At 38.5% G+C, this 24,035-nt stretch overlaps 2 protein-coding genes across 3 annotated transcripts in view; both read right to left on the reverse strand.

The window, feature by feature from the left end:
- Positions 1 to 16,514, reverse strand: part of ago3a (argonaute RISC catalytic component 3a) — a 49,698-nt gene extending 33,184 nt beyond the window's left edge. For both annotated transcript variants that reach the window (XM_079894652.1, XM_079894651.1), the window contains exon 1: positions 15,774 to 16,514. In XM_079894652.1, coding sequence (XP_079750778.1) covers positions 15,774 to 15,792 — 19 coding nt within the window. In that variant the 5' untranslated portion in view covers positions 15,793 to 16,514. The remainder of the gene's footprint in view (positions 1 to 15,773) is intronic.
- Positions 16,515 to 19,015: 2,501 nt separating this feature from the next.
- Positions 19,016 to 24,035, reverse strand: part of ago1 (argonaute RISC component 1) — a 40,856-nt gene continuing 35,836 nt past the window's right edge. The window contains exons 17-19 of the mRNA XM_079894653.1: positions 22,762 to 22,863; positions 22,478 to 22,677; positions 19,016 to 21,016 (exon numbers count right to left, since the gene is read on the reverse strand). Of these exons, the coding sequence (XP_079750779.1) occupies positions 20,908 to 21,016; positions 22,478 to 22,677; positions 22,762 to 22,863 (411 nt within the window). The 3' untranslated portion in view covers positions 19,016 to 20,907. The remainder of the gene's footprint in view (positions 21,017 to 22,477; positions 22,678 to 22,761; positions 22,864 to 24,035) is intronic.

The raw sequence follows: 24,035 nt of genomic DNA on the forward strand, positions 1-24,035 counted from the left end.
CGCCGAACACAGACTCGTGGATGTCTACACCATAGACCAGTGGTTCTCAAACTGACAGAAGGGGGTACGCGAACAAAATACTGAGTTTTGCCATTCATTTAATTCTACCCCACCTTAAAAATAACATTAAAACTGAGCATGTATTTATATCAGGTAAAATGCATTAAATACATGACACCCGATCAAATTACCTCATCTTTTGCGGTCAAAACCGACTGCATTCACACAAGCAGCGGCAAATGAAACTGTAGGTTGCGTGCAGATTATGCTGCCTTGGCAAATCGCGCTATACTGCCGTTCTCGACAATGTAGCCTGCCTTTGTAAAAGTGGGGATTTAGTACTTACTAGCACGAAGAACAAATATAGACACTAGACTGTGCATTGAGATCGATTTAATATTCAAACTCTCTTCGATACAGATGCATACCCTGCGTGAGTTCCTGTGTTTAAAGGGATAGTTCACTTTGAAATAAAATTTTGGTATGTTTTAGCTTACCTCAAGGGCATCCAAGATGTAGGTGTCTTTTTTTCCACAGTAGTTTCAATTTTTATATTTTTAAGTCAAACCGTTCTTGTCTGCCAGTCATATCATGCAGGTCTATGGTCACTGTCTCAAAGAGCATGCACAGAGTCCAAATTAAACAATTCCCCATCGTCCAAATTAAACAATTCCCCATTGTAAGTCATTGGAACGAATGCCGTAGCCAAGGCGACATCTAGTGTATATATATCTATGCACCAGTCTGCGCACACGTCACACAGCAGGAAGCGCGCGCGCCCTCAGATCACTTGGACGTGGCTGTGTTACAAGAGGTATAAACTAGAGATGCACCGATTACAATTTTCTAGGCCGATTCCGATTTCCGATTTTTCATTGAGTTTGACCTGCCGATACCGATTTTAGCCGATTCCGATTAAAAAAAATTCTAACCACTTTACAGCACACACAAATATTTATTTTCGATCTTTTCTTTAACCCTTTCACGCGTAAGTTTAAAATATTCTAACTGACACCCCCACCCCCAGAGTGAGTTTTTTCATTCGAGGCGAACGTTCCCTTTAATGTTTCCATGGCAACGCGTCACGCGATACACCGCAGCCACAATAATACTGTATGACAGATGTGTCGCTTTTATTACGCTTTTCCTTTTTTATTCAAAATATTCACAAACTTGCTTACCATGTCATCAATCAGCCTATCTGTTATTCCGATTCTCAAATACGTGTAAGTGAGTGTGTTTGGTCGTTTAAAAACCTTTATAAATAATCTTGATCTATAACATGAGATGGGCACCGCAATGTTGTCCTGTCAGTCGGATTTACAGCACGTGAATCAGTTTCTCCCGAAATAAATGCAAGAAAGTGGCCGGTGAACTGAGAAGAATAGAGTAAACTTTATAGTTACTTTCACTATGTTTGTCTGATATGAATAACACATGTCGGCAAATTATATTTGAATAGATTGTTATTGCTGCTTCCACAGACATCAGTGTGTATTTTACAAACTCCAAATGTATTGTTTTACTCGTGCTTATGTGTATTTAAATATCTGAAACCTAAAATAAACATTATGAGGTTGAAAACACTGCTTAGTTGTGATATATGACAGCGCTGAACGCGTCCGACTCTGGCTCAGCGCCAAACAACGCGCGAGAGCACAGTTTGAATCTGGCAGTGATGCGACGTCACTGAACATCCTAAATGTGGCACCGTAACATTACTCAGGGCAGGAGCACAGAAATAAAAATACCATATATGAGACGGTACCGCTCAAAAGGTTAATCATGCGGCGCCCGAGTGCATTTGACCGGCATAAAATCGGCATATGTCAGACTGACCGGCCGGTCGCCTGTCATGGCCGATCACGTGAAAATCGGCCAATTCCGGTCACCAGCCGATCAATCGGTGCATCTCTAGTATAAACGATATAAATACTGTTTGTTTTCTCACACAAACCGCTCGTTTCGTGTCTTAGGCCATCAATGTGTACTTACGATGGGGAATTGTTTAATTTGGACGATGGGGAATTGTTTTAATTTGGACTCTGTGCATGCTCTTTGAGATAGTGACCATAGACCTGCATTAAATGACTGACAGACAAGAATGGTTTGACACCTACATCTTGGATGCCCTTGAGGTAAGCTAAAACATACCAACATTTTATTTCAAAGTGAACTATCCCTTTAATGTTGATCACATATTATACAAATATCCACACGACTGCAAATGTGACAGTGATTTTATACAACAACTCAACAAACAAAAGGTATTGATATTAAGTGATGATCAAAAAACAGTATTGTCAGTATTTTTTGCAATAAAATATAATAGCTCCAACGAAAGCCACAGCAGTGTTTGTGAATGAATCTGCGGCTTTGAACAAATCGCGAGAGTCAATGATTCATTCATAATTACAGCCACTTGCTTTAAATGTCATTTACTACTTCGCTCAGATAACCTGTCAATCACAGCTGTCAATCATGACGTCACACCACCGTTTTTTATAGCATCAAATAGGCTAACTAATTAAAAACAAACGTATTTTAAAAACAAACCCTTGAATTTACATCAGCGTGATAAAAACTACAGTAAATGACAGAAACCACCTTCGGGGAAAAAGATATTTGAAGTGTAATTAAATAGTTTAGTTGGTCTCAAGTCCCGTTGAATAACACGGGGAGGCGGGGTTTATGACCTATACTAGGACCAGTCACCGGGGGGCGATCGAGACGGTTTGGCTTCACTTTTCAGGGCATGTGCGGCACGCTTGGTCTACACACACGCTCTGTACCGGACATCTGGATTCAGAGCGAGGCATGAGAGAGCGACGGGGATCTTGGGAAATGTGTGAGCCACGCTCGGAGTGGGTGGAAGAGGAGGCAGCGAGGCCTTTTCATCCTCCGCACACGCAACCACACACACTGTATTCTACCAGTGAGTCAGTACGCCACACTTCCTCGACTCTGGTCTCAGGGCTGAGCTTATTTTCCCACCGCCGCCCACTCACGAGCATACGTGCACCTCTCTCTCTCTCTCTCACGAGTTCACGAGCTCGATCACGGGCTACAGCGTCATCTCCATTTGTAAGGGAAACATAGTCAAGCGCCAAGGCCGCTCAGATAAAGGAGGGAGAGAAAGCAAGAATGAAATGTGTAGAGATCAGAAAAGGCTTGGCATAAGAAATCGTCACTCAAATAAGCTTTTGTGCACAATGGATGTTACAAGTGTCCATATACTAGTTGATGTACTCTGGTCACTGAAAATCTGTTAATTTTGCTCTGAAAGATTGATGCATTTAACTTTAAAATGTAAAAAATGTGAAGTTGTTGCTGCATTTTAGAGCTGCACGATTCTGGGTAAATTGAGAATCATGATTTTTTGTTTGTTTCAAGCGGCAATCACAATTCCTCAATGATTCAAAACAGACAACTAAACATCATAACATGTAATTTACTAGAGATTCTGACTAAATGTTATTTTCTGCAGTCTATTTGAAATGTTAAGGCCTAATTACTCTGAATGAATTGCAGTGCATTAAAAAAAATAGTTGAATGAATACTTTGATGACTCAATCATAAGAGAATCCCTTCTCTTGTTTCATTACTGGATGAATCAGCTTTTTTTTTCTTTTTTTTTTACAAATCTCTTGAATTAATGATTCAATGCCAGTTCAATGTAATCGATTAAATCAAAGCGCTATGTTACTTTCTAATGGTGATTTACTTTCTTTTTTTATCGCTACCATGGACATCAGTGTTTATATCCAAACTATAAACTTTTTCCCAGTTCTTTTGTGCTAATATGAATATTTGTAACAGAAATAATGATAGTGTGTGGTTTAAAAGACTGTTTGTGAAGCCGTTTCATACACATCTGCTCTCTCTGGCTCAGCGGCAGCATAAACACATTTGAATGTTATGGTATGATTTGTTTGTCAAAGGTTTAATAGACACACGCGAATCGTTGTCATTAAGAAATGAGATTGCGTTGGTGTTTGAATCGAAATCATTATGTTTGTACAGCTCCATTACATTTGCATTTAATTCGATTTATATATGTTTACTTGAAAACTTGATCTCCAATAACAAAATATCATCTTAACCTAAATATTTGCAGATCACTATCGTGTCAGGTCATTATGCTCTAAAAACATGAGTTTGTCGGAAATTACTCTGTAATTTCAACATCCTGTCATCCAAATGCCTGTAAAATTTGGGCAGAGACAGCCTGCTTTTGGCATGTTAAAAATGCCTTGTTTGCCTGGCCAAGAACACTCGATGTAACAATACAGAAGCCCACAACATCCTAATGAGAGAGGAGAAAGCTGCCACCGGAGCCATTAGATTACTCCAATCTGTGCTCCTTACTGGCAAAACCATCGCTGTCCTCAGGTGACCCATAAACAGGGACTAAAGCGGGCAAGAAGTGACCATGTGGTGACCATGGAGACAGACATTTACAGCGAGTACAGCACCAGATACAGCCTGCAATTTCAGGAGGACAACGATCAAACAAGCAATGACAGGAAAATATTAATACCCCTAAAAGGAGAGCGTAAGAGTGATTAAGAGTAATTCATCATTCCGCCGAGCTGCTCTGTGCAGGCGGTCCTCTGAATCATTAATGCGAGAGCTCATTCACACAGTGGAGAACACTGTGAGCATGGACAGCAACAGCGACTGGCTGATTGCAAAGTAACACTGTGTCTACACTAGAAGCGGCCGGCGTCAGCTCTGGTTGGAAGCACGTCATCTCAATGTCCAATAACCGGACGAATCAGCTGTGAGCTCAAGGCTGAATCTTAGCAACAAAAAAAATTTGCTGAAAATAAAATCCTATTATAGAAAAAAACACAATATTATCCTATTAATCCAATTCTTAAACATGCATTCTTTGATCAATTCAGACAGAGCACCGTTGCATAACTATTCAATGATACCATTAGTGAATCTTTTTTTCTTAAATGCTCAATCTTTGTGATTAAATGCTCATTAAAAGTAACAGAAATCGGATTAATATTAGCTGATCATGCAGTTAAAATATTGGTTATTTGTGTAAGCCTCAAATTGCACCCTTAATAAAGAAGTTTCAAGCATTTACCAAAGCAAAATTGTCACAACAAAATGAAAAATAATAATAAAAAAATTATTTTGTGGAGTTGAAAAAACATAAGTTTAAGAACTAAAAATATATGAAAGCTATACGCATGTATATACATTACCAAATAAAAATTACAAAAGCACATAATGAAATAACAAAAACAAAATAAAACTGATTCTTTTAAAATAATAGCAACTAATTAAAATAATTCATAAATAATAAAATAGCATATAAATAATCTTAAAATAACACTAACCCCAATCATGAGAAATCTGAACTGTTTTGCTTTGGTTTTGAAAATAAATACAGGCTGAGCAAAGGTTTCACAGCTATCTACACTAACTACTGACTAGCCAACCTGGTCAGCTTCCAGATGTCCAGCGATAAATGCACTACTGTATTCTGAGCTCTCTACCTCTTCAGCAAACTACAGAATCACACACACACACACACACACACAATACAGCTGTTGTGGCCCTAATCCACAGAGGCTTGGGTTGTGGGAAAAGGCCGAGTGCTCAGCGGCAGGACACAATGGCGTCAGTCACGGCACCGGGTTCAGACGCATCGAGTGGCAGAACACGACGGGAAGCGTGTATGTCTTTGCGTGTGTCCAGTTGGCAAACCGGTTGGCAGAGTAACTGTCACCGAACAGCTCTCAACACTTGCTAAGGTAAAGATGTAACCTTTGAAAGACACAGTAATCCAGAGATTAGCACATGGTCAGAACATTTTGCCAAGTTTTTTTGTTTTGCACGGTCTGTCTGAACTGCACAGCTGTGGAACGTCACAGAATTTGGCAAACTTTGGATTAATAAATCAAAAGTAGCCGAAAAATCAATGTTTGATTAAATTGGTAAAGTAATGAATTAATTTGACTCCCACCATTTTTAACGATTAACGCAGACAACACATTAATTTAATAATTAATTGATATAGTTTAAAGTATAGTATAAAGAATTCAATTGATTAGAGATACGTTTTGATTAATAAAATGTATTAAATCAATAATACAGAATTGAGAGAAACAGATTTCATAGAGCCTCACAATCTTAAAGTAATATAACACAGTAACAGCTATTTTAAATCAAACATGATGAAAGCAATAACCTGCAGTTCAGCAAGCAAGTCAAATGAACTCAGTAACCGCTCCGACTGCTTTACAATTGATTTGGTTCACACACACACACACACACACACTCAAGTCAACATCTAGGCTACATTAAGCTCAAGTAAATGGAGGTTGGCAAAACAGGGGGTCCGGGGTCTGCAGGGACAGAGGTTGGCCGGTATTTGCCGAGGTAGGTCTACATGGCAGAGGAAAACAGCCTGAACCCCGACCACACCAAGAGTGCGGCTGATGAATAAGATCTATTCTGGGTTGAGACTCCACCACAGCTAGCCTAGGTGAAAGGCTCTCTGTGTAGTTAACAGGCTAAAGCCCCGTTCACACCGCCACTTTGTCGCTGTATGTCGCTAGTCTCTGTACTGTGAAGTCGCTTGTGGGCGTTTGTAGTGCTGTCGCTCTAATGTTATTGGTAGACTGCACGTCTGGCCATATCTATACAGAATACCATCACAAGTGATATACAACTATATCATTTTAATTTGACTAGGAATTAGGCTCAAAAGAAATAGTATGCAGTTGGGAGAGTGTTTTTATATTACCAGAGCAGTGTTCAGTGGATTTAATCATTTAGCCTACTAGATTAATGATCGATCAATCAACAAATTATCTCATACTGTCATAAATTACTAAAACGTCATTCGAATTTGACAGATAATCAATTTTCTTGTCGCTAATAGTCAACAATGCAGGGGAAACTGCCAAATGAACTGCAGCAGTGCTAAACTTGCATCATATAATTACAACTAGGGCTGGGTAAAAAATATCGATTTCTCGATTTTAATCGATTCTCATTTTTACGAACCGATATCGATTCTTAAATCCCAAGAATCGATTAGACATCCTGTTTTCAGTTGATGAATGAATGGAACATTGTAGCGCGCATCCCATCCAATAAATCACAATAATCTTTGTGCTTTGTTATTATTGATATGAAACAAAGTCTCAGATTTCAAATTATGTCCATTTTCTTACGAAATTCAAAAACATAATTACCGTTTCGGCGCTGTGGCGTGAGATCGCTCTGGCGCAGCTGAAGAGAGGCAGCAGCACTGAGCGCACATGATCTTCTCTTCCGCCTTAATAATACCAGTTACTGCGCGAAATAAACATGAATGAGCATCTGAAAGTGTGTTACAAGATTACAACTTATCGAAGTCCGTATCATGTCACATGGAATCGCTCAATCAGTGTTTCAACCGTGGAAAGACGTCAGTAAAACAGCTTGTAAACAATGTCATATAACGTCACATTTACCTCAGAAAAAACATATCCAGTGACCATAAACTCGTCAGTCAGCTTGAAAAATTAACTCTAGAGAGGAGCATTTTGTTAAATATATGCACCATATTACATATTCATTATAATTTTTAATGTTCTTCAATATTTAATGCATGTTTGAATAAATCTGGAAAGTTTTTTTATGACAGCCACCATTTAAATTTTTATATAATTTCATATAACTTTATTATTATAAAAAATAAATAAAAGTGTATTTTAAGTGTTTGTATACAAATCAGTTATTTTTTACCTTCAATATTATAGTAGGCTAATGAAGCCAATAGGCTACAACTGACTCCCATAGTTTACAATAATAGTTAAGAGATTTGTTTTCCTTGAGAGAATTTGCAATGTATTGTACCTGATATCCAAAATAATCAATATTGAATCGAGTCAAATCATAATAATCGAAATCGAATCGAATTGCAAGTTTGTGAATCGAAATCGAATCGAATTGTGAAATTTGTGTCAATACCCAGCCCTAATTACAACACTTGAACTAAATGTGTGAATTAAACTCTTTTCCATGAATCATTTTATTATATCCATGTATGTGGTTACCATCAAATCATATAAAACAGTGAAATCGCCCTCAAACTCTTCTCTTGCCTGCACTCGAGACAGTGACGTGAGCTCTACTGAAAGTCTTCTTTCCTATCCGAAAATCGCTTTTAATTTGCATAAAGTTGAAATTTCTGAACTTTTGTCGTGTGTCTCGTGTCGCTTGACACGCCCACATTCTGTCGCCAACGGTCACTGACACCGGAAGTCGCCAGCGCTCCCTTGAAATGAATGGGATCATGTCGCTTTGTCGCTGCGTGTCGCTGGTGGTGTGAACAGGGCTTAATTTGTTACGAGCACAGTGAGAAAAATAAGCAGAAAAGTTGCAATTAAGAAAGACATCTGAAAAGTTATAGTTCAGAGTTGGACTCGGGAGGCGTAACCTAGGTCAAGCTCTTTCCCCCATGTCTACCTCTCATAGTTTAAATTCCCTCAGATCCCCTTTGCCTTCCCCCAACTAACCTTCAAAGGGAAAAAAAGGGCCTAAAAGCCAAAGAGGGCCTCATGTACACAGAGAGATTGCTAAGCCCCCATACGCAACTACCATGAAAACATTCCCCAGGCCGACAACCCACTCCAGAGGGTCCGCAAACCTCCTCCTCGTCCACCTTTTTTTACTCACACAATTTAAGGCTTACACACTTTCAAGCAGCATATTCACCCGTGATGCGGAGCACAATGCATTGCTGTGTCTCAACACTGAAAACGAAAGAGATCACATTCTTGAGCTGTGATGGATCATAGTGACTGTGCAGTGCACGTGGCGAACAGGGCTGGTCAATATTAAATCAAGCAATATCCTCCATATTCAATGATTTTAAGTGCTTTTTATTTGGCTATTGCGTTTCCTAAAAATGAGATGTACTGATCATTTTTAATGGCTTAATAACCAATATTCAGAGATGACAAAAAGCATAAACAGAGCGATAAGTCGATAACCAAAATGTATTTATTGTCCTATTTATGCTTCTTCACACAATAACAATAAAATCATTCATCAATAACTTCTGAAGGTAAACAGCTCATGATACTGCATTGAATGATAGCAAGAGTAAAATAATAAATGCAAGAAGCCCGTTTGAATATTAAGTTACTTTTAAGAAATGATAACTAAATGTTCATTTAAAGGAATATTTAAAACATGCTTTGATTATTGTTAACTAGACGTTTTACTTAGGGATGCACCGATGTGAACATTTTGGCCGATACCGATAACCGATAATTCTTTATATCTGAAAGCCGATAACCGATATATTGGCCAATAGGCCGATAACCGATAATTCTTTAGGGTAAGTGTACCCATTAAGCCCACCAAAATCTAAGTTTAGGTTTTTTTCATAGATATTGACATAGTTTATAAGAAAAATAATTTGTTAAAATGCAAGATTAATCTCTCATTTGAAATTGTATTAATTAGTTGATGTACATTTTAGAATATAAAATTAAGATAATTTAGGAATAAAGTCAGAAGTCTGGCATGGGCTTAATTGGTACTTTTGGCACCATTTAAGCCCGCATGTGTTCCAAATAAGCCCACATCATCATTTATTCACAAAATATAAAAAATTAAATGATTTTTAAAGAAGTAAAACATCAATATATTTATTCAGTGACAGGGAAGTATTAAAAAAAATCATTTTGCTAATGTTTGATTAGAGCCCTGGGTGGGATGGGTTGGTGTTAGTGGCCGGTGGTCTGGAGCCTTAAGTTGGCTTGACTGGAGTTGTAACTGGAGTCAAGCTGGAAGTTTGACCGGGTGTATCTCAGGAGCCAAGCTGAGTTAGGGCTCCATACTCTGGGGCTCCTAGTGGGCCCCCCTAACAGTCCCAGGGGCTCAGGACTGTGGGGAATGTAGGGTCCCTCTGGGAGCTCTCCATGTCCGGAATCACAAGTGTTAACTCAGCTTGACTCCCGAATTATGCCCGGTTATACATAAAGGACTTTAGGACAAAACAGGCTCTATCTCATTTGAATGAATGTGTAATTTGTGTGTAAGTAAGGTAAGGGTAAAAGGTTAGTAAGGTAAAAGCACACAAAGACATGTTATCATTAAACACTTTCAGAAAATGTATCAAAGTTTGCACTTAGAGGGATTCCTCATTGAAATACATAAGGTGGGCTTAAATGGTTCCACAGTGAGTAATGGTGAAAAAAGACAATGTTTTCCTTTAAAAATGTAAGATATGTTTACAAATACATGCATGGAGCTTAAAAATACTGTGGACTAGTATCATTGTAATTTTCATTGTGCCCACATTGAGAAATGTTAAGTTTTTTTCATTCAAGGTTAGCTTGTGCTGGCTCTAGTTTGCATGCGTTTTGTGGCACTGTACCATTTAAGCCCATCTTAAAAAAAAGTTAATTTATAAAAATAATCTTCTCTACAAAACAATTTACGATGTATTTATTAGTAAATTAATGTAAAATGAATCACAAAACATTTATTGTTTGCAGTTCACATGCTTAATTCTTTGGCAGTCTATCTTTCTGTAAGGCTAATGGTTTGACCTAGAGATTAGCTTTGAACGCAAGCTAATAAAACTCATCTTTCCATTTAAAGGAAAATGATATAAAATGATAAAGTACTATTTGTTCATACACAAAAAACAATACATTTATCTCTTATTTGACATAATATCAATGTAATTACCAAAGAAATGGCTGAAAATTGCAGAAATGTGTTAATTTCTGAAGGGTCCCGAAACACCAAAGTTTTGGGGTGACTTTGTGTGAGGTCCCCTGAGACAGCATGCACATGGGTGGGGCTAACTCAACATTGCCAAATGTGATTGGTATGCAATAAAAAATGCCAGGGAAGTAACAAATCACTGGATTGGTTAAAATAATAAGCAGCATAAAATATTATTTTCTCTTTTTTTAATTTGACTTCAGAGTTGAAAGTGGGCTTAAAGGGTACATGGGCTTAATGGGTACACTTACCCTATATCTGAAAGTCGAAAACCGATATATTGGCCGATAAATCTAAATCCAAGTTATTATGTAATTTTTGAGAGCCTTATTACAAAAACAAAAGTTTCATCATTATAATCCATGTCCAAACACACCATTATAAATAATTTTACGTGACAGACTTGGGCTGCACATGTTGCACTTAACTGTATTTTTCTTTTTTTTTTAAGTGACTCCAATCATATTTCAAGCAATTCAAAACCATCATGTTGAACAGAGCACATCTGAAGTGTCTCAGCTGAAGGAAAGAATACATAATTTATCGGCCTTAATATATATCGGACACATTTTCTTATCAGGCCGATAACGCTAACATTAAAAATTAACATATATCGGCCGATACCGATATATATGCCGATATTATCGTGCATTCCTAGTTTAACTGTGTTTTACATAACTGCATTATCCATAATCCAATTAGCTACACTTTTCGATGTGGTAAACAAAACAAAATGATTGAAGTAGGTTTTACAAAAAAATTTAACACTATTTCAGTCTGTCTACTCTAAAATTTCATGTTGAATTCAAAGTGCTACTTGTGAAATATACAAGCAATTTCAGATAAATCAAATAAATCCTACACAAAATTGCCTTAAAAGGGTTCAGTCTTTGATTCAATGCTGACTGATTCTTAAATCATTCAGTGTACAATGACAGTGAAACTAGGTTGAAATTATGGATCAAAATAACTTTTGAAATTATGGTTCAAAATCACCCTTTTTAAGTAATGTAAAAGCAAATAGATATTGACAGTCACAGACAGCACCGGTCCGGCGGCACCCAGACAATTTTACCATCACCCAAAAAAACCTTCACTTTACTAGCAGTCTGTGACACCCTCATCCACAATACCAGTGCAAGTCAAACTGCACTCACCATAGAAACCACCCATAGTATGTCATCCGCTTATGGGCGACTGGAGGAGAGAAAGGGGCTATTGTTGAAAACTCTCAGAATGAGATGAAGAGCGAAGGACGTAACTCTTCCCCTGCTTTGGCACTGCCATCAAACAAACAGCGACAATCATTCAGAACTCAATACAGCGCTCTGTGGCACAACTGCACAAACCACTGGGAAAACCTGGACACCTTGATCAGAAAGCGCTGAAGCAATCGTGACAACATGTTCTCAAAAGGTTCGGGTTTATTCATCCTGTGCGGGAAAACGACATCATTTTGTCCTGTACCCACCCACCTGTAGCATTACCTCGAAATGAAACACGACCGGGGCTTCCCCTCGGCAGTGGCCCTCTTCACGCTGGCAACAGGAAACATCTGGTATAATTATACACCTCGATGCCATATTAAACATCAAACCTAATAAAAGCGCACAGGTTAGATCTCTTCACGGTCATTGGACACTTAGTTCCCAGCAGCAACGATGCACAGACTCACAGGGACACAATCACGCATTTTTTTAGGCTGCCAATTATGTTGCAAAAACCACTATTTTTAAACAATCTTGAAAAGCATGATTTCTCACAATCAGTATAGACTAGGGCTGGGTAAAAAATATTGATTTCTCAATTTTAATCGATTCTCATTTTTACGAACCGATATCGATTCTTAAATCCCAAGAATCGATTAGTTTTTCGATTAATAGATTAATAGATTTCAAATTATGTCCATTTTCTTACGAAATTCAAAAACATAAATACCGTTTCGGCGCTGTGGCGTGAGATCGCTCTGGCGCAGCTGAAGAGAAGCAGCAGTGAAGATCTTCTCTTCCGCCTTAATAACACCAGTTACAGCGCGAAATAAACATGAATGAGCATCTGAAAGTGTGTTACAAGATTACAACTTATCAAAGTCCGTATCATGTCACATGGAATCGCTCAATCAGTGTTTCAACCGTGGAAAGACTTCAGTAAAACAGCTTGTAAACAATGTCATGTAACGTCACATTTACCTCAGAAAAAACATATCCAGTGACCATAAACTCGTTAGTCAGCTTGAAAAATTAACTCTTGAGAGGAGCATTTTGCTAAATATATGCACCATATTACATATTCATTATAATTTTTAATGTTCTTCAATTTTGAATGCATGTTTGAATAAATCTGGCAGGTTTTTATGACAGCCACCATTTAAATGTTTATATTTCATATAACTTTATTATTATAAAAATAAATAAAAGTGTAATTTAAGTGTTTGTATACAAATCAGTTAATTTTTACCTTCAATATTACAGTAGACTAATGAAGCCTATAGGCTACAACTGACTCCCATAGTTTACAGCTTTAGTTAAGAGATTTGTTTTCCTTGAGAAAATTTGCCATGTATTGTACCTGATATCCAAAATAATCAATACTGAATCGAATCGAAATCGAATCAAATTGTGAAATGTGTGTCAATACCCAGCCCTAGTAGACCTTATGTAGTTCCGCCCCTTTTCAGCGCTGCGCTAGTCTTATCTTCCGGTTTGTATTTCCACAGCGATCTTACGTATAATGAATGAACTGCCCATTTTAAAATGTGTTAAGAATGCTTGTGATAACTCTCGTTAACTCTACAATGAGTAAATCCATTCACCAGCTAATTACTCCTCGACAGCGATGCCACTGATACATACAGAGCGAACGCAAAAACTAAGTTCAAAGACAATATCCTAAGGATGGCTGCGCGCATGTTTCTCTGGCGCATAAGTCTATAGAACAAATGAATGTGTTTTAAGGGAAAATCCAATGCTCAAGCTCACAAAGCCCCTTCACATGCGGGTATTTCACAGGTGATGAGACAATGGGGACCACCAGAGACTTCTGACATATCGACTTAGTCAACACAGAACACGAATAATTCAAGAAAACAGCCACAAGCAAACAGGAATATGAGACTTAAAAAGGGAAATCAAAATGTTGCTGGCTCTGCCAATAATGAACTTCTGACCTTGTGGTCAGCGAGGCTTCGAGAGGTCACCAACCCGACTCGACTCTAACCCTCTTACAGCTCGTTGCATCATGTCTGAGCAATGCTTCTTCACATCGCAAAATGACTCACACTCTCATAGTCAGCCTTTAAAATGCCCACGATGAGGCACAATGAGATAATTGCTCTGATCTAAACCACACTACAACAAGATGTCATGTACTCAGTAATATTGTTTTTCTATGAAACAATCTTGAGTCCTCCTAACGAGAACTCGATAAATCTTTTTATAACACTTAAAAGTAGAAAATGACCCATACTGACTTTTTATGACCAATAGTATTAAGTGTCTGACAACCTTGTTCAATTATAAAACAATTTGTATAGCTTTTTGACACAATTATGGCTAAATGTTCATTAGGTCATACAAATTAAAACAAAAACTATATAACTAATATAATAAGATAATTACTCCTAATAGAGGTAGTAGCATTGTTGTTATGAGTCATGATATTATAATTGTGCAAAGTTGCTTTACAATTCAATTGGTCAATGTATTTTTTCTAATTAATTTTCTCTTTCTCTAACTGGCCGTCTAGTTAAGCTACAGTACTTATTTATTTGAGAAAGGCTGAATGGCTATTTAATAAAAAGTACATTAATTAGTTTCTTGTGTTAAGTTAAAAGTTAAAACACTACTCAAAGCAATCAGTCTCACCCTTCGTTTAAGAGAGTCTCTAAATATTTAGAAAAATGAAAAGTCAAAATCATTCAAATTCACAGCAAATTACCTAATGAATCATTCAGACCAATTTATGAATCGTTTCAAAGACCATCAAGTCAAGTAACTGTCAATCATAAGTCACATATTCGGGTCAATGACATGACGTGCATATATTTGAGTCCAAGTGCATTATTTGCTTTTAAAATAATTTGATAAATTCATGACATATATCACGTTATTCTATAAAACCCATTTAGTTTGAATTCATTTTTAGTACATTTAAATAACACATTATTGTTCTGTTATCTTGAACCCTCCAAATTAAATGGTGTCTTAATAATAAATAGAAAAATACTGTCATCATTTTAGGTTTGAAACCTAAGCAAATTTGATAAATATCAGTAATTTCAAAGCTGTTGAGATAATAAATAAATAAAAATGTTGTACAGCAATTTGTATAATTCTCAAATGTGAGGGTGGCACAACAGCAAACATGGCTCTATTATTATGAATGGACAAGGAACAGTAAACATGAAGATGCATCATCCAGAGGAGCTCAACTGATGCTGTGAATCAGTGAAAAGGTTTGTAGATATCTCTCAAATACTGGTAAAAACTGCTCATTTCAAGTATGGGTAGGTTGGTACACTTTCCATGTCAGGTGGTGCAACTAAAGTATACAACAATTTGGTTGTACCACCTGACATGAAAACAGTGAAAAATAATTAATTTAAACACTTTGAAATGTTATTTAACAACTGAAACTTGTTGCAACATTGTTCATGACTGAAAAATATGCATTACATCAGTTTTTGTAAATATTTTTTGAAAAACATTATTTATTTGTCAATGGCCCATTCATAGTTAATGTCATGAACGTCACATCCTCAAAAAATAATAATTTTATTCTAGACGTCATGTGGTTTAATAGTCAATGAATAAGTTCATACTGTCACAAGAACTGTCAAAACAGTACAGACACCTGCTCAACCATAACGATGCTCAGCACACACACACACACACACACACACACACACACACACACATATACATACATATATAAGGTTAACTTAAAGTTCCCTTCAAGCCCTCGTCATGACGTTAAAAGCATCCAGATGTGCGCTAAAGACTCCGCATCATACACACCTGTAGTTCCGATTTCCATTCATGAGGTCTCTGTCCGGTTCCGTCCCCGGCTCGCAGTAGACGAACTTCAGAAACTCTTCTTGGATCCCGACGGCCCCCCGAACCGGTTCCGTTAACCCAATGCGAGCGTCTCCTCCCGTGTTTCGAGCTCCTAATCCACCTTACCCAGAAGCCCGTATATCAACGGAGGCCGAGAGAGAGGAGAGAGGTTCGGTGCCTCGGTATCTGGCTCGAAAAATCTGTTCGGGATTTCAGGTTCGGTTGACAGATTGACGTTACGGCCAGCTAGCCAGACAGCTAAAACGAAAAGTTCCCCTCAGCCCGCTCAAATACAGTCCCGAATCGCTGTTTCTGTAACCGCGACGCCTTCAGAAACGCGTCTTTGGAAAGACTGAGGCGGTTTGTTGAGGTGTTATGACGTTATAGCGAGTAAAAGTCCACTTATGTCGCCTCCTCTCTTCGACAACGCTAGCCTGCTACTGCTAGTGGCCAGGCTAACCAGCTAAGCTACATTCCCATCTGAGAGGAGAAAAAAATCCCGTCAAACGCCGTCTTCTCTTAACTTAAAGTCCCCGATCATCACTGGCTTCCACGGTCGAAGCTAGCGGCCTTCCAAAAGCGTATATTCCTTTCGTTTTACGCCAGTGGTGACATTAAATAAGTTGAGAGTTGAACTCTCTCTCAGGGTTTCTCTTGACAGTCTCTGCGAGACTCGCTACGGCTAAATATGGAGCGTCTGATGGTCCGCGAGCGCGACGCACGGACCTGGCGCGAGAGCCGCGCGCTGATTGGCTGCGAGGGGAAGCGCGAGTCCGCGAGGGAAGGGGCGGGGTTTGAGGCAGCCTCCGAGTGACCATCATCATCATCATCATAAGCTTGTGCGAACAACTCATTAGGCCTCATTCATCTTGTTATAATCTATCTATCTATCTATCTATCTATCTATCTATCTATCTATCTATCTATCTATCTATCTGTCTGTCTGTCTGTCTGTCTGTCTGTCTGTCTGTCTGTCTGTCTGTCTGTCGGTCTGTCTGTCTGTCTGTCTATCTTTCTATCTATCTCTATCTGTCTGTCTGTCTATCTATCTATCTATCTATCATCATCATCACCTACATTATCATCAGCTTGTGCGAACAACTTATTAGGCCTCATTCATTTTGGTCAAATCTATCCATACATCCATTCACTGACCAATTTTACCATGAATTTTCTTGAATAAAAATACTGATAACATGAGTTATGATGTTAACTCATTTAATAAGCCAGAATAGGAGTGATTGTACTTAGTTCTGGTTGGAAAAGGATGCAGGAAAACAGCAATTATTAAAGTCAACATGACATCAAATTTGACCACATACACGTTCTCTGTCTTTTTGAGCATGATTCATCGATGCATGTTATTCCCAAGAAATACTTTGTCACTGTCATCATTTATCATAATGTAAAAACTTGTTTTTTTCCCCCAATGAATATCTTGGAAATATCACATTTTGGAAGTAAAGTTGCCAGCAAATGCAATCTACTTCAATAGATAAACACATGAATTACAAATGCTGAGCCCAGGATTCAGCCAGTGATGGGCAATAAATATTGATAGTTCAATCCCTAGAACACCTCACATCTGAAACAGGACTCAACACAGTCTTTAATAAAAAACAACTTTTATTTTCTTTAAAAAATAATCATCCTGAACAAAGTCTTCTCACTATTACATACAGAGCCAAAATGACTTGCTTTATGTCTCCATTCACTGAATCTATTGGGAAGTGCTATGATACGGACTGTTCTTTATCAGTGGCTTGATATTGCTTAGACGTTGAGGTCGGGAGAAGTTCACTCTCCGATTACGCCGTTACACACCTCCATCTTGTTCTTCACCCACAAGGTGCCTGTGGCTTTTGAGAGTCAAGTACTGCATCAGAATATGTAGTCTAGGACAGACCAGATCAACATTATACAGTGGGGGATCAATAAAAATCACCTCGTTGGGTTGGTAAAACCTAATATATAAAGGCATGTCTTTGTATACATTTCATAAACATGAGTTAAAAATAAAGCATGGTCATCTAAAAATCCCAACACAATTTTAGGTGCTTTGAGGCGTCTTCCAACAATGCCGCCTTGTGGAGATTCTATGCCACTTTTTAGGTTTCCTTAAAGAGACAGTTCACCATAAAAAATGAAAATTCTGTCATTATTTACTCACCATATGATCTGTTCTTATACGGAGCCATGAAAAAAATTTGGAATGACATAAGTGTGAGTAATGACTGAATTTTCATTTTAGGCCGAACTATTCCTTTCACAAGAGGTGAGAAAGTATGGCATCAAATGTTAGTAAGGGCACAGTCTTAACATGATTACTAAGAGGCTCCGGTTACAACACAAACTCAGTTTAAACATGCATTTCATACATCCACCATATGACATGATTACATGGCATAATGTTCCCCTAACCTTTGTTTTCCTGCATGCTCACTGCACCAACGGGCATCAGGCGAGGGTAAAAGGTGCAATGATACTGGCAAGTGTGTTGTGTGTGCATGAGTTCAATGTGCTTGCTGGGAAGGGATTGTGGCAGTGTTACCGACTATGGCGGGTGGGAGTGTGTGGTCATGTGACCCCAACCGCCTTCACGAGAGCAGTGGGTCACTATATACAAACAGGTATTCCTGCATTGTTCGATTTCTTGGTGGATACAAACACATCTCTCTCTCTTCTAGCATCTCAAACGTGCCGTGTGTTCTTCTATCTGACGGATCTCGGTGACCTTGTATTGCTTCGTTTACAGAGGTCAGTGGAAGAAACGTTTTAAAGGAAAAGTTTACCCAACAATAAACGTACACAAACACGTCATACCAAACCCTTGTTATTTACAGTATAGCAGGGTTAGTGTGTGGGTATATGTGTGTGTGTGTGTGTGTGTGTGTGTGTATATATGTATGTATGTATGTATTTATGTATATATGTATGTGTTTATATACAGTAGTCAACATTTGAAGTGGATCCAAACAGTTCATCAAAGTTCATATTCACCAAGAACGGGTATTGTTCAAAATTCATGTTTTATTTTTATAAAAGGTTTTGATCCACTTGAAATCTTGACTACTGTATATGAACACATACATATATACAGTACATACATACACGCATGCATATATATATATATATATATATATATATATATATATATATATATATATATATATATATATATATATATATATATATGTATATATACACACACACACATATTTATCCATATGATTTGTGTACTGTATTCCAAGTCTTCGGAATTCACATGGTAGATTTATGTGAGGAATAGAACAATATGAATTATTAACTGATTAACATCTTCATTGCAGCTCTCAAATCTCACTTGCAGTCACGTTTTAAATGGCCACATGAAACTCAGGAACAAAAGCTGAAAAACAGTGAATAATTTCAATCTGAGGTTTTTATCTTACGCATAGCTAAAATATGACTTCAGAACACTTGGACTATAGCATGCAAGTCATGTAGACTAGTTTTATGATACTTGAATGGTGCTTTTTGTCCTTTACCTTGGTGCTGTTTGACCTTTTTGTATTGAAAAGAGCACAAATTGGGCCCTATTTTAATGATCTAAGCACATGGTCTAAAGCGCAGGGCGCAAGTGCACTTAGGGCGTGTCCGAATCCACTTTTGCTAGTTTAACGACGGGAAAAATGGTGAGCGATCCCGGCGCATGTTCTTAAAGGGTTGTCACTATTCTCTTAATAAGTAATGGGTGTGTTTTGGGCGTAACGTGCAATAAACCAATCAGAGTCACATCTCCCATTCCCTTTAAAAGCGAGTTGCGCTATTCGCTATTTACATGACGGAATTTGCAAGCGGAAAAACTGAACACTTCTCTATCAAGGAAACGGATCTGCTCATGCACGAGGTTAAAGATCTGCCTATAGGTGCACATTACTAACGCGCTCTTTAAATAACAAAAAAAATAACAGTCTATTTCAGTTGCCTCAAAATAGCAACGCGCCAACAATGCGCCTGAACACACACTTTGTTTTCAGACCAGCAGCCCATGGGCGCACATGCATTTCATATTTAATCAACATGGCGCAGGACGTGAAAATCATAACTGCGTCGGGCTGAAACTAGCAAAAAACACTTGCGTCGCGCCTGGCCCTGCATTGTACCGGGTGTATGATAGGGCCCATAGTGTTTCATGGAAGAAAGGAAATAATCCAGGGTTTGCAATGACACGAGGGTGAGTAAACAATGAAAAAAATTGTCATTGTTGGGTGAACTATTCCTGTAAGTTCAAGAAGATTTATGTGCACTGGAAGTGAAAAAAAAAAAAACTGGGCAAAATCAAACCCTTCCAGAAGAGCATAGAGGAATCAAGTGCAGAAAAACGCACATCTTACAGACGAGGGCTCTTTTAACGGTTGGCATCATGTTTGGCTGGTGCATAATGCTGGTTTGGGTGTTATGCTGATGTGAGAGTGCATGTGCAGGGAATGCACTCAGTGGTCCATCTATCGTTACGCTAATTCGGCCACTCTTTAACTAACGAGGCGAGTCTAAATCCGATAAGCGGACACCGCTGCGACCGCTGGAGAGACACCTGCGTCTGCTACAGTTGATCACTGCCTGCGCTGCTTCTGCTTCACAGACAACACGGAAACGCTGGGCTCGCGGTGCTTTACAACTAAAACTAAGTGCTAATGTACCATGTCTTTCACAAAAATAAAACATTTTAAAAGAAAATCTCACAACAATAAAAATAATGCCAATGGAAGTAACAACAATTCCTCCACTTCGGGCGTTTGAACTCTGGCATCGCCCAGACGGACAGGTTAAGAGGCAGCTTTGTGGTGACGTACAAAACGACAGGTTCGTCTGCGTTCCTTCCCTCCGTATTGCATACATACGTACATGTGGGAGTGCGAAGGTAGTATACAATAATACACAATTAAATAAAATAAAAAAAGAGCATAGTTCAGCCAGACTCATCAAAACGCAAAGAGTGAGACTCCGTGTTCAGTTCTGTGGGCTTCGCTGCACTGGTAGCACCAGCTGAGCCGGCTCGAGGAGTGTGTGTCGGTCCGAAGCCCTCCGGCCTGATAAGGTGTGGCAGAGAAGCTTAGGCAAAGTACATGGTCCTCAGGGTGTCGTGGTGAATCTGCACCGCTTTGGCCAGCGCCTGTGGATCCCGACCGTTGCTCTGCCCGGAGACGTGGCTTCCCTCCCCGCTGCAGACGAGAGAAGAGACAGAGGAAGATTTAACAACTGAGAATGTTTCTGAGAATGAGACAAAAACATAGTCACTTTCACTGTCAAAATTAGAAAGAGTAAAGGCCTTTATAATGTTCCAAAAGATTTCTATCTCAAAGGAATGTTGTTCTTTTGAACGTTCTGTTCATCAAAGAGTCCTGAAAAAAATGTATCACGGTTTCCACAGAAATATGAAGCAGCAACAGCTGTTCTCAACATCGATGATAATAATCAGGAATGTTTCTTGAGCAGCAAATCATCATATCAGAATGATTTCTGAAGGATCATGTGACACTGAAGACTGAAGGATCATGTGACACTGAAGACTGGAGTAATGATGCTGAACATTCAGCTTTGATCACAGGAATAAATTACATTTTACAATATATTCACAGTTATTTTAAATTTGAACAATATTTCACAATATCATGTCTTTTTTATTTAAAAAATAATGCAAAGGGGACAAGAAATATATATATAAAAAAACATTTAACCATATTATCTTATTTATGCATTCTTTTCTTATTATTTGTTATTAATACATTTTAAATTATTTGAAAAAAATGTCACTTGTTTTGTTTTTTTATTATTTCTTATGCATTTTTATCATTATTATTTAATTCCCTTTTATGTAAAGAGCTTTTAATTACTATTGTGTATGAAATGTGCTATATAAATAAACTTTAAGCATGTAGTCATGCATGCCAGATCTAGAATCACAGGCTATTCCAAAAAAAAAAAAAATTTTTGTAAAGCATGTCTCCTATTAGAAAAGGAAATCACAGAATGCATTGTGAAGAGCTCAATAAATAAAATAAATACATGACGGCATGTAAAGTGAGAGAAATGTTGATTATAAACAATTATTCATTCAATACTGAAAGTATACTAAAAATAGACAATTTTTTCCAATATTTGTACAGTATTGGCCAAAAGTGATGTCCTGCCTATAGGAAAATTGACATCTTCACCCTTTATTAGAATATTATTAAAGATTTTGTAAGCATATTGCATAGTTGTGCTTGGAGTCGATTGTTTTATTTGTAATAACCCAATGAAACATGCCACCTTGTGCCAACATCATTTCTGGCCAGGCTGTCACTTTTGTGAAAAAAAAAATCCTGTTCGATTTTTGAGACATAAGTGTTCATTGAATGGATTGTAAAATCAATTTTCCACGTCTAAAGATGTTTCCATTTTAAACGCCAAATATGGGCAAATCCACAGACAACTAACAGGCATTAAGACGAATTCCCTATTTTCTTTTTCGAAACTTGCGTTGGTTGGTCCGATCGATTGTGCAATCGATTTTCGAACGCAAAGTGACAGCACTAATACAAAGAAATGATGAACACATGCATCACCGCACGCGTCACCTTTGAGGCTCCACCCAAATTAAATGCATTTCTAATGCAGTTTAATGGCATCAAAGCTCTCACCTGTCATGCTCCTTATCCACCAGATGGTAGCGCGCTCGGAAAGCCACGAGCCGGGCGTAGTACGCCGGCGCTGGGATGGACACGGAGCGGGTACAGCGCACATACGTGTGGCACAGCTGGTACGTGAGGATCTGCAGCTCGTCGGCCGTGAAGCGATTGTCGTCCCACAGCACGTAGTAGTGTGAGGGCCGGCTGGTGCCCTGAGACCGGGACAACAGGAGATCAAACCACATTCACAAGCACATTCACAGCCATGAGTGTTTGCTCCAGGTCTGTGCGCTTACCTGAATACCTGCATGACTGCACAGGTAGAAATCAAACTCGAACGGATGCGTGATGCTGGTGTCAACCGTAGTTCCTGCTGGAATGTTCCCACTCTTCCCGATCTGAGCAAAAACACAGGAATTACAATGAATTATTATTGTATTTTTATTGTATTGTATTAAACCTAAAACCATAAAAAAACATTTTCATTGCTTAAAATAAACTAATAATTATAATAAAAATAATTACATTTTAATGGGACGGTTTCCCAGACAGATTTTAAGATTAATCCTAGAATAAAATAACCTTTTAAACCAGATTAACAGAAATCTGCTTTCTCTCTCATGGTTTTAAATAGTCCTGGACTTATTTAAAATAGTCCAGTCCAGAGTTTAATACGCAGATTTCCTGGAGAAGACTAGAGCAACTAAACTGAGTCTTACACTAAACCTACGAGGAGGCAGGTTTAACTTCAGATTAATGTTGCGAAAAGAAGCACTCTCACACACACACTCTCACACACACTCTCTCTCACACACACACACACACACACACACACACACACACACTCTCACACACACTCTCACACACACTCTCACACACACTCTCACACACACTCTCACACACACTCTCACACACACTCTCACACACACTCACACACACACACACTCTCACACACACACTATCACACACACACTCACTCTCACACACACTCACTCTCACACACACACTCTCACACACACACTCTCACACACACACTCTCACACACACACTCTCACACACACACTCTCACACACACTCTCTCACACACACTCTCTCACACACACTCTCACACACTCTCACACACTCTCACACACTCTCACACACTCTCACACACTCTCACACACTCTCTCACACTCTCTCACACTCTCTCACACACTCTCTCACACTCTCACACACTCTCACACACACTCTCTCACTCACACACACACACACACACACACACACACACACACACACACACACACACACACACACTCTCTCTCACACACTCTCTCTCTCACACACACACACACACACACACACACACACACACACACACACACACACTCACGTTTTGAATAACTACTATAATGTCCACCCACAGATTTCAGTAACAGTAAGGTAATCCGCTGATGATTTAATCTTACCTGATGTTGTTGATGTGTGTTCATTTGCTTTGAATTCATTACAAATAGATTTCCAGGCATTCATTTTCTTTGCTGATGTGTGCAGTTTTTCTCTGCCATTTGCTTTAAAAGAGTTTTCTCTTGTA

Source organism: Squalius cephalus (genome assembly GCF_949319135.1).
Source record: "Squalius cephalus genome assembly, chromosome: 15".
Classification (NCBI taxonomy): Eukaryota; Metazoa; Chordata; class Actinopteri; order Cypriniformes; family Leuciscidae; genus Squalius; species Squalius cephalus.